This window comes from Chiloscyllium plagiosum, chromosome 23, assembly GCF_004010195.1.
Source record: "Chiloscyllium plagiosum isolate BGI_BamShark_2017 chromosome 23, ASM401019v2, whole genome shotgun sequence".
Lineage (NCBI taxonomy): Eukaryota > Metazoa > Chordata > Chondrichthyes > Orectolobiformes > Hemiscylliidae > Chiloscyllium > Chiloscyllium plagiosum.
Window position 1 is genome coordinate 13206393 of NC_057732.1, and position 12705 is coordinate 13219097.

Here is a 12705-nt window from a genome sequence, read left to right on the forward strand (position 1 = left end):
GAAGGATGTGGAAGCTTTGGAGAGGGTGCAGAGAAGATTTACCAGGATGTTGCCTCGAATGGAGAATAGGTCGAACGAGGATATGTTGAGAGTGCTAGGCTTTTTCTCGTTGGAACGGCGAAGGATGAGGGGTGACTTGGTAGAGGTTTATAAGATGATCAGAGGAATAGATAGAGTAGACAGTCAGAAACTTTTTTCCCCGGGTACAACAGAGTGTTACAAGGGGACATAAATTTAAGGTGAAGGGTGGAAGGTGTAGGGGAGATGTCAGGGGTGGGTTCTTTACCCTGAGAGTGGTGGGGGCATGGAATGCGCTGCCTGTGGGAGTGGTAGAGTCAGAATCTTTGGTGACCTTTAAGCGGCAATTGGATAGGTACATGGATGGGTGCTTAAGCTAGGACAAATGTTCGGCACAACATCGTGGGCCGAAGGGCCTGTTCTGTGCTGTATTGTTCTATGTTTTATGTTCTATATTCAGCCTCTCCCTATAGCTCAAACCCCTGGCAACACTCTTGTAAATCTTTTCTGTACCCTCCTAAGTTTAACAACATCGTTCCTGTAGAGACTTGACCAGAATTGTAGGCAGCATTTTAAATGTACCCTCACCAATGTCCTGTATATCTGCAACATAATGTTCCAACTCCTATACTAACCAATGAAGGCAAGCTTGCCAAACACCTTCTTAACCACCCTGTCTACCTCTGACTCCACTTTCAAGGAAATATACACTTGCACGCCAAGGCCTCTTTGTTCGGCACTACTCCTAAGGTACTTAATGTATGAGTTCCTCCCTGAAATGTTACACCACACATTTATCTAAATTAAACTCCATCTGCCACTCTTTGATCCATAATTTCCCATTTCTGTTCTTAGTCCAGCAAAGGTTTGTACCCTTCCATTGTTTTAATATGCTTCTTAAAATAATGGGATCTCAAAAACCTTAATGCAGTACTCCAGTTGTATAATCATTTGTGACTTGTGCAAGTTCAAATTCAATGGACTCTGCATAAAACTCAATATACCATATGCTTCTTTAGGCCTTTTTCTGTGTGCATTCTCACCGTTAAATATTTGTGTTTCTAAAACCTAAGACTTTTCCACCATTTTTAAAACTTAACATTTAGACAACTATTTCTTTATTGTTCTTTTTCCCAGCAGTGTGCCGTCAGCATTTTTGTATTGAACTGTGTATGTTTCCTTTATTAATTTGTCAGTGTTCTCCCAATCTCTTGTATATGTTTTCATAGTTTTCTATAACTCTTAATTTGGTATTGTTATCAAATTTCAATTTAGTTTCTCTTGGGACCATGTCCAAGTTATTCCTGTAAATTGAAAGCGAAGAATTACTACCACACAGTCTTCCTGTACATCATGACCCAAATTCTCCACAAGCATTGATGATCTGTAGCATTGTTGTTACAGTTGCTATTTATTTTAATGTTTTACAAAAATGGAATTTCTTGCACAGAATGTCTGGCTAGAAATTCTGAGTCATACTGATAGTTTGCTAAGAAAACCTCATCCCAAGGCAATCCAGTAATTACTGGAAGGGACCACTTCAAATGCTGAATATAGAGAGTTTTCTTTAATGCAAATAAGTTGTCAAATAAACATTGTTTCTCAAGTTATCAATAAAAATTAAAAGCAAAACACTGGATGCTTGAAATCATAAATAAACACAGAAAATGCTGGAGAAACTCAACAGCATCTGTGGAGAGGGAAATAGAATTAACATTTCAAGTTCAGTTTGACTCATCTGCAGAAAAATAAAAGTTGTTTGATATTTTGGATTTTCAATAGGTCCTATGTTGGTTTAGTCTGCAGGAAGCATGACTTTAAATGGAAGTGTTTCTCCTTAAGTCAGCCAGCAGGAGGAGGGAGAAATTCTGCAAAATCATCCTACAAGGAAAACAGAACAGTAGCAGTGACAGGAAATAGCCAGGACATCCCCTGCCATCTTGATGACTGCATGTAATGCTGTTCAAAGCTAATGACATCATTTGTTCTGGCAAAGTAAGAGGAGACATTTTCACCTTCCAAGAACTCATGTTAACGTGTTTTGGTTCCCTCAACGCTATGTCCTCTCAACATCCATGCCAGTAAAGTATATAGCCCCTGTTTTTACTTGTAGGTTTTCTTTCACTCATTTCTGTGTCCTTCCCTTCCACCAAAAATATGGCACCTATCACACCCATTCTAATCTTCATACTGATATCAGGGATTAATTACATCTCAGTCACCCTCAAATTCTTTTTCAGAGAGAATTAAGATGAAAGCTATGTAGTGCACAAAATATATTATTATTTCAGATTTGGATTTTAAAATAAAATCACATCGAAGTTTCTGTGAAGTTCGTTTTTAGAAGTTCAGTAAGTAATTTTGAACAGTGACCTAAATATATCATTTCCAAGAAGGCATGTAAGTTCAGTCACATGTTTGATGGGACACTTGTGATGTTAATGGATAGAATTACTAATGTGCTGAGTTTTACAAACAGACCAGTAGGCTGTTAAGTTAGCTTTTGACTTTAGATCAGAAAAATCGTGACTTCATTTCAGGAGAGAGAGCAGTTTTCTCCTAGCAGTAGAATCAGGTCTTAGATCAAAGGAGTCAGTCACATTAACCAAAGTGGAGTGTCAACACTGGGAGAGCTTGGACAAAGTTTTCAAATTGCTTGAAGTCATAGCATTTAGGCCATCAGAGTTGTAAAAGGCTCATGTCAGCAGACTCTGAAAAACACTGCAGAATTGTCTCAGCATTCTTTGGGAACAGTCAGTTTAATAATTAAAGAGTTGAGATTGGAGTGATAGTTCTCTGGACTTGAATATCTATCGAACTATAGTGTTGGGGATACAGTGTATGGCTTGGTAGGGCTATGGCAACTTCAACTTTCAAATGTTAGGAAATAGGTTAAAATTTCATTTTTCTGTTTGTGTTAGTATGTTTCCAACTGTCTTATATCTAGATATAACTTTCATTTTACTCTTTCATATGTTCTGTTGTTAAGCAACATCAGCAACCATGTGTGAATATGATCCATCAAACTAGGTTGGGGTGCTGTGATCTGACTTGTCCAGTACTACCACCATCTAGGATCAGAACAAAAGTCATTCCTTAAAAGCCAGGACAAGTAGCTGGTAACTGCCCTGAGCTTTATCCTTTAACCCTATATAGAGTCATAAAGATGTACAGCATGGAAACAGACCCTTCGGTCCAACCCGTCCATGCCGACCAGATATCCCAACCCAATCTAGTCCCACCTGCCAGCAACCGGCCCATATCCCTCCAAACCCTTCCTATTCATATACCCATCCAAATGCCTCTTAAATGTTGCAATTGTACCAGCCTCCACCACCTCTATAAGGTCACCCCTCAGCATCCGATGCTCCAGGGAAAATAGCCCCAGCCTGTTCAGCCTCTCCCTGTAGCTCAAATCCTTCAACCCTGGCAACATCTTTGTAAATCTTTTCTGAACCCTTTCAAGTTTCACAACATCTTCCCGATAGGAAGGAGACCAGAATTGCACACAATATTCCAACAGTGGCCTAAACAATGTCCTGTACAGCTGCAACATGACCTCCCAACTCCTGTACTCAGTACTCTGACCAATAAAGGAAAGTGTACCAAACACCTTCACTATCCTATCTACCTGCGATTCCACTTTCAAGGAGCTATGAACCTGCACTCCAAGGTCTCTTTGGTGATTCTGGGATGGGAATTGAGGAAGGAAAAATAAAAGTGTAGATACCAATTGCAAATTCCTCATGCAGTTTTGTTTGCTTTCTGCTTTGAATGTATAAGGTAGAATATAGATATCTGCAATCTAGATCTTAATATCTTCATAGTATTTCTATTGAACATAACATATGAGTCCTTCTCCTTCACAACCATTGTAAACTATCCCATTTGCTTCTTCTCGATGCACCTGAGGAAGCAAAAGCTGAGGAAGCTGCCATCACTTCATCACTATCTCCCTCTAAAGTTACAAATCAAAAACAATCGCCAGGTGATGTAGGGGTCCATTAGGCAAATGAGACAGAGGTAAGTATATCAGAGTATTTGGCAAATGTGAGTGGAACATGAAGAGGAAAACAGTGCTGCTCAGAGATTAGAAGATGTCATTCTTCAGCTGAGGAAACTGAAGATCTTATGGATCAATCCATTATAAAATCAATCAGGTATGTAGATGCTAGAAGTTAATTTTCAACCTGTGCAGCAAGTTCTGTGTGAACAGAGAACCTGACGTCCTCTGATGGAAAAGATCTTCATACCAAATTCTAGGTAGGTGTGGTCGGAAAGGCAGTTTATGTTTCCTCTTTGAATACTAATACTGATACTGTACAAGTTGGTGACAGATTGGAGAGGGCTACCTCCTTCCACGACCCAATAAATGCAATGGGGATACAAACAAATATTTCACAAGGTTTTACTAATCCTGTTGTTATCATTAAGTCAATTTTCCTGCACATCAATGGCTATCCAGATACGGTACACAATCTGGGGAGAATAGTAGAAATTGAGTTGATGATTCTATCCCTCAGGATATATATTTTTGAATTTAAACTAGAGACATATGGGCTTTCTGTGTGTCTGAGTGGTTTAATTATTAGCTTATAAAGAGTTCTGCAGCCATGGTGACTTCTTTTAAAGTAGTTTGAGAGAGATAGCCCCCAAGAACTAATGGATTATTGTTTATATTAGAAGAGTTTATGTGTGAATAAAGTACACAGTGTGGTACAGTATGTTTTCTGGTGGAAGATTCTAGACTTTTTTAGAATTAGCAACACCAACAGCTTGGAGAGAAAGCATTTGATTTTAGTTTCACGTTGGGCAGTTCTGCAGGGTTCGTAAAACAGTTGCTCCGAAGAAAGATAAAAGATAATTAGACTTTCTTTTTTAAAAAAAATTACTTTATATAAGGATTCAATAAAAGTTTCAGATCAGAAGTGTTTGGATAAATCCTGATGGGGTTCTTTGAAACCGAAAAAAATTAAGCTCAAGTGCATGCAGATTCTCTAAACTGGGAGTTGGAAGTCACAGTTAAATTAAGCTGATAGAGTGATAGAGAAAGAAATTTTCCCTGGTGTGAGTACTGTGCAGATGTTTTGGGAATATTTGAAGGAGCGTTTTTGAACCTGTAAAGGAGTGCTTTTGGGATCTACACAAGTGTTTCAGCCTTAATTGGATTATATTCTTGCCAAATGTTTTGAAAGATTTAACTGCGAATTTTACATAATATTTTTGCTTATTTTGTTTTTATCATCATTTATTTTGTGAGATAAACTGCTGAAAATTAAATCTATAATATCTGTGCTCATGGAAATCAATTTAAAAAAATTATCTGTCAAGCCAGATTTCAGACCAGGATCAAACTTTTTCAATAATAATAGCTGTGATCAAGACAATACATTGATCTAGTTTAAAGTTGATACTTCTAATATCCAATGATAATAGCTGCAGAAATTGGGCTGGTGTTAAATTAACTGTACTGGTGAAAAAACAATTAAAGTTTCTGTATTCACTAATTTCTGATACGCACACTACTTTCAAGCTGCTTAATCTTAAATCATTGCAGAGAAACTGACTGACTACTGAAGATTTCAATTTTATTCAACATTTTTACGTTGTTATTAATTCCAACCAATCTAGTTTACCTGAAGTTCCTGAATTGAAAGACTTGACGTGTTAAATTGTGGCACACACTCGTTAAGCATACGACTTTTCTCAGTATCTCGCTCGCTCTTTTCTTTTTCCAGTTGCTTGCATGCACTTGCAAGCATCAATCTCTACACATAAAATACAATGGAATATGTTGAGAAAGATTCAGCGGTCCCAAAGATTGGCAAATACATTTTAACTACCAATTTTAAAAGGGTTTTCTCTTTAGGTAACTTGATTTCTTAAAATTATTGGCTTGATTTACCACTGGACAGTAATTTGCATGTTAGCCATTAAAACTACTTTGAGAAGCATTAATATTTGTATGCAAAATCTATCATAAATTGAACAGGGTCATAAATACAATGCTGATAAATGAAAGTCACCAACTCAGCCAATGTTGCAGCAGATCCAATTACTTTCAAATGATGAACTTTAACATATTTACCATGAAGAGTGAAAATCATTGCATCCTAAATGGGAGGTAATGCGTATACCCTACATGTGTATAAATGGGAGATTCTGTCTCCAGTTTCCAGTGATAGCATCTTAGTCATTATCAATGGAGCTATGTTACTATTACCATTAGGATTTTGCAGGCGTGGATGGAGGGGCATGAATACCAGAATGAAGAGGAGTGACAAGAAGAGGAGTAAGGGTGAAGGATGGTAAAGAGAGGCATTAGGAAGTGTAGCAAGGGGGAAAAGAGAGTGAAAAATCTATGGCAAGAGGAGCAAAGCAGAAAGCATCCTAATGGAAGAAGGGACGAGACTGCACAACAAAGGACAAATTGTTGAGACTTGGAAGAGAAAATAGAGACAAAAGAATGGGGATGGGTGGTAGTTAAAAAGGAGTTTGATTAAAATAATGGAGCAGTGGATAATAGTGGAGGACAGATTGGATAGCAGTGAAAGGAAGTTTTCTGGGGAAAATTAAGGGGAAGGCAGGAGCACTAAAATACAAGAAATGGAGGCAAAGCAGAAATGGTTAATATTGAAGTGAAGAAAAAATGAAATAGAAATCAGGATCTTTTAGGAGAGAGAAGGAAGAAGCTTGAAAGAAGATTTTAACTTTCAGTGGAAATCAGGGGAAAGGCAGGGGTCAACCTCAGAAGCCAGATCTATTGTAACAGGTATCAATACCAATTCTGGCCAACTGCTTACATTCTCAGAAAAGGGTATATAAAGAGGTAGCTGCAAGGCTGCCATCAGAAATATGGAAACATGAGCAGAGTTCAGGATGAGTGATGCACAATGTTTCCTCATCAGGCCTTCAAATATCATTCCTGCTTGTTTTGGCCCCACAAAGGTATATTTTGTACTAATCTCTTGAAGTCTGACAAATTTTGCTGATCAGTCTGTCCATGGCAGATTCCCCAGTTAGTGTGGACTATTAAAACTGTCCTGACCTCATAGTCAATCAGTGAGCCTTCTAATACGTATATCTTCATAAGGTGTCCATGAGTTGGGCGAACAAGTCAAGCTTCTTGATAGTGAACATCAATAGCCAGGCAGTATCAGAATGGCAAGAGATTCCACAGGGTTTAACTTTAAATCCACTTGGACAGTGAATGTAAATTGAGAGCGGAAGAAGAGTTGCATCATTAATTCAGTGGGAGTTGGAAGGAAGATTGCCTTTCTACAGTAACTGAAACAGGATAATGATAGCAGCATAACACTTGTGCCAAGGACAGTATCAGATTAACACAAGTATTGAAGAAGAAAATTGTATTTAAACAAATTGGATAGGAAGAAGAACTGGGAAAATTTAAGATTAGTGTTTCTGGTGAGATTTGGATGGGGGTGCAGTGTATTTTCAAATTAACTCTGAAGAGTATGGTGTTCCTCTGTGAATTGTTACATGTTGGAATAACTTGTTGAGGTGGGTTTAGGATATGTGACAGTGGTCTTTTGAACAATCTGAATATCTCTTTGTTTTTTCATTACTTTAAATTCAATGAACTACTTTTTCTAATATTATATTCATTCATGGGATATGGGTGCCACTGTCTAAATGCACAAGCATTTATTGCCCATCCCTAGTTACCCTTGAGAAGATTGTGGTGAGCTGCCTCATTGAACAACTGCAGTCAGTGTGCTGTAAGAAGAAGCACACATTAGAAAAGGAGTTTAAGATTTTGACTCACTGACAGTGAAGGAACAGCGATATATTTCCAACTCAGGATAGGGAGTGGCTCAGGTAATTTGAAATTGTTGGTTTTCTCATGTATCTGCTGCTCTTGCTCTTCTAATTGGTAGTCATTGTGGGTTTGGACGCTGCTACAAAGCTTTGGTGAATTTCTACAGTACATCTTGTGGATATTACACATTGCTGTACTGAGCATTGAGGAAGGAGGGAGTGAATGTTTGTGAATATGGTGCCACTCAAAACTACTTTGGCTTGAATCATGTCAAGCTTCTTGAGTGGTGTTGGAGGCTGAACTCACCAGGCAAGTAGGAATATTTCATCACAGTGCTGATTTGTACTTTGTAGGTAGTAGACAAGCTTTGGGGAGTCAGGGGGTGAATTACTTGGTGCAGGATTCCTAGTCTCTGACTTGCTCTTTTGGCCAGTATTTATATGGGCAGTCCTATATGAATTGAGGATGGTCATTTTTTCAATTGACTTGGTCACTGGATCCCCATAAAACATTTCACCAAGTTTGTTCCTTCTAACTGTAGATACTTTCTTCGGCTTTTCATATACCCATGGTTCTTTTTCTCCAGTACTAATGAATGAATATTGAGAAAGATTCAGCTTGAATTATAAAAGCATAAACTTTAGTTTTTTAGAGTTTGTTTCTTCAACTTGATGAGTGCTGTTTTGGCTTCAAAATGGCATCTATGGCATTCACTTCTCAAGTAACTTGTGCCAAACAGCATTTTGGTGATCACATTTGTGCACATGCAAAGACCATCTGCCAGAGGTAAGTAGAGTAGGCAGATAGTGACGTCAATATCGAATGCTGATTTTATGCCAGCATTGCTATTTTGAAGCTCAAAATTCCAGCTAATGTCCTACGTAACCTTGCAAAGTTGAACATGCTTAGAACAGCTATTGAAGAGGACCATCAACTAGCTCCAGGTTGTTTGCTGATTGATTTCTACTGGTGGTTTCTGCAATTCTAAGTTTTACAAAATGTCTTTAAAGTTCATAAAGTCCATAAGGAGCAGTGTGCCATGTGTGGAAGAACTGCTTAACTTTAAAGATTTCACACATGAGGAAACGGAAGAACTGAAAGATTCTAAGCAGGAAGTCATACTCAGCAAAGGAAAAAATAATCTCAAACTGCACCTGAGCACAGTCATGATTGGTTAGATACCTGCACTCAATAAGAAAACATTTACTGAAATCTGGCACCTCAAAACAGGGCAAGGATAGCATTTCCAGTCTTTGTGAAAGTGTTTGGTGATGAACTATTGTATGTGTTGGCTTCGAGACTGGAATTGACAAGATATGCAACATTCCATAGTTAGCCATCACCTGTTTGTGTCGGTGACTAAGGCTCTTTATTCCAAGAAAACTCAATGCACTTAATTCTTTCTTGTCCTGCCTCAGAAGCCAGAACCCAGCTTTGTGAGAATTTTATGATTCCTGTGGTGCATGGTGCTGAGTTTCACAGGGACCTTATGGCAATCCTGAGAAATACAGTGGATCAAAATGATTCTACTCCCTCCCAATCCAAATGGTGTGTGATTCAAGTCTAGCATCACTTCAATATTTTCAGTTTTATCTCAATAGAAATGAATCAACTTTTGGTTTGCTATATTCTCTCACACTGCTGACATGTGGTGGAATGTTTAGTGATTGGTGTATTAGTATTCTGAGATCTCTTAGAATTAGAATCCCTACAGTGTGGAAACAGGCCCTTCGGCCCAACAAGTCCACACTGACCCTTCGAAGAGTAACCCACCCAGACCTATTCCCTCACCCTATTGTTTTTACCCCTGACTAATGCACCTAACCTACACATCCCTGAACACTATGGGCAACTTAGCATGGTCAATCCACCTAACCTGCATACCTTTGGATTGTGGGAGGAAACCAGAGCACCCGGAGGAAACCCACGCAGACATGGGGAGAATGTGCAAACTCCACACAGACAGTCGCCTGAGGCTAGAATCGAACCCAGGTCCCTGGCATTGTGAGGCAGTAGTGCTAACCACTGAGCCACCGTACCGCCCATTTCCTTCTTTCCTCATCCCTGTCTAGAATTGTACCTTCCAAGTAGTATGGGATAAACTACACGATTTGCAAACATCTCCAACACCAATCTGAAAAGAGTCTGTAAGCAAAAGTTAATGACTATGGTCATCTTCACAGCCATGAAAGTGAAGTCCCCGATCATGCATTTGTGGCAGCATCAAGTGGCAGAGTTCAATTAGGATACTTTTATTGAGGTGTAGACATCTGACACATTATTCTTTGCCAAGGTTCAGTCAAGACAATCAGTCTCTGAACTCTCTAGGGAAATATGGCCTCCTACTGAGAGGTCTATTCCCTTTCCTTTATCTCCCTCTTCCAATAGTTGTTCCTGTTCTGTATGACTACTGTTCTTTCTCTGCTCCAAGTTTCGTGTATTCCAGGCATTGGCTACTACTGCACCCAGGTTTGGGAGCAGTTTTTTTTTCTGGAAGCCATAATGTCTGCAAAACATTCTTCAACATTTGGTACACTACCCCCATGGACATTTTCAGCTTTAAACAGCTACAGTAAACATTGTTAAAAAATGACACAACACCAGGTGTTAGCCCAACAGGTTTATTTGGAAGCACTAGCTTTCGGAGCGTTGCTCCTTCATCAGGTGGTTGTGGAGTATAAGATCGTAAGACACATAACATTTTGGGCCCTCAATGGCAGCCAGAGTATCAAACAACTGATGTTTTCATGCCGATGGTAGCATCTGTTGTCACGTTACGTCAACATCATTGAACCTGTTGGTGTGCTTTCACTAATTTTCAAAATTGTTATATTTGGATATATAATCACCAAGAGTATAGCAAGATATTCATAGGGTTGGGTTCATTATGCGTAAATAAAATGTGTGAGCTCTATAACTGTGACTTCTATCTATTAATGGAATAATAATCTAACCTGGCTTTCAGTCATTGCCTGCAAGGTGACTGTTTTACTGTTAGATCAAATGATATAGTGATAATTCATGGATACCAACACTGAAGTTACCTCGTAGTAAACTGGAAATCAAATCTCCTGGAATTTTTATTGTCAATGTTAAGTATTGCTACAATTTAAATACTAACTGAGTGGTGCAATGCCTATCATGACAGGAATTCAGATGCATGGTAAGATGTATTATTCTTAGTAGAGGTATCTATTTCTTTGTTAAATAGAATATCTTTCGATTGTGGAATTGCAGCAAACATGTCAAATTCTTACCTTAAGTAGGATTCTGCGAGCAATCGGAACTTTGGCTTTTCTTGGCTTTAATGATACAAAATGAATAATTATTTAATCACACGAAAAGAAGAGAGCTTCAATAAATAAATGAAAAGTAAAACTGATGGCAAGCTGCCAGGCCTGTAAACAGCAGATCCGCCGCCTCCAAATGGACCCCACCACCAGGGATATATTTCCCTCCCCACCCCTTTCCGCTTTCCGCAAAGTCCGTTCCCTCCATGACTACCTGGTCAGGTCCACGCCCCCCAACAACCCACCCTTCCATCGTGGCACCTTCCCCTGCCACCGTAGGAATTGCAAAACCTGCGCCCACACCTCCTCCCTCACCTCTATCCAAGGCCCCAAAGGAGCCTTCCACATCCATCAAAGTTTTACCTGCACATCCACCGATAACATTTATTGTATCCGTTGCTCCTGATGCGGTCTCCTCTACATTGGGGAGACTGGACGCCTCCTAGCAGAGCACTTTAGTGAACATCTCCAGGACACTCGCACCTATCAACCCCACCGCCCCGTGGCCCAACATTTCAACTCCCTCTCCCACTCTGCCAAGGATGTGCAGGTCCTGGGTCTCCTCCACTGTTGCTCCCTCATCACCCGATGTCTGGAGGAAGAACGCCTCATCTTCTGCATTGGAACACTTCAACTATAGGGCATCAATGTGGACTTCACCAGTTTCCTCATTTCTCCTTCCCCCACCTCACCTCAGTTCCAACCTTCCAGTTCAGCACCGTCCCCATGACCTGTCCTGCCTGCCTATTTTCCTTTCCACCTATCCACTCCACCCTCCTCTCTGACCTATCATTTTCATCCCCACCCCCATTCACCCATTGTTCTCTTTGCTACTTTCCCCCACCCTCTTCTCTGACCTATCACCTCCATCCCCACCTCTATTCACTTATTGTACTCTATGCTACTTTCTCCCCACCCACACCCCCCTCTCATTTTTCTCTCCACTCTGCAAGCACCCTGCCTGTATTCCTGATCAAGGGCTTTTGCCTGAAACGTTGATTTTCCTGCTCTTTGGATGCTGCCTGACTTGCTGTGCTTTTCCAACACCACTCTAATCTATTATAAATTATTGGGCCACAATGCAATTATATTCAGAATGCACACATTTTTAGAGAAAAAATGCTGTCGTACTCATTGAAAGAAAACCATTGTTAGTTTGATTATCCCGTCTTCAAATATATTCAAAGGCACAAAATCAAAATTGCAATAGTTTAATTTCTTTGTGAGAATTTTTATAGTAGAACTTTGTGGCTACTTGCATAAAGAAATTTTGCACCGACAACCAATAATTTTCTATAATATAATTCAGTAAACTCTGACTGAGTATATATGATTTTCTAATATGCACTACTCATACCCATTGTGGCAGTCAATTTCTCCATAAACATGCAACGGGATTGGATGACACTTTTGGATTCAATAAATGAAATCCAGAATGAAGGGACAGAAGTGCTCTTCTCTATATTTAATCTTATTTATATAGATTTGAGTGGGTGAGCAGGAAATTAACTGGAATTCTGATTTAAATGCAAGGATAAGGTCTGACAATATCATCCAATCCATAATATTAATGTTAAATTGAGATATTAAATCCAAATATTATCCATATTTATCACT

At 39.3% G+C, this 12705-nt stretch overlaps 1 protein-coding gene across 2 annotated transcripts in view; it reads right to left on the reverse strand.

Moving 5' to 3' along the window:
- The window catches only part of LOC122561632 (troponin I, slow skeletal muscle-like), a 39813-nt gene that overhangs the window by 10287 nt on the left and 16821 nt on the right, over positions 1–12705 (reverse strand). For both annotated transcript variants that reach the window (XM_043713568.1, XM_043713569.1), the window contains 2 exons: positions 11056–11100; positions 5655–5786 (listed from right to left, as the gene is read on the reverse strand). In XM_043713568.1, coding sequence (XP_043569503.1) covers positions 5655–5786; positions 11056–11100 — 177 coding nt within the window. The remainder of the gene's footprint in view (positions 1–5654; positions 5787–11055; positions 11101–12705) is intronic.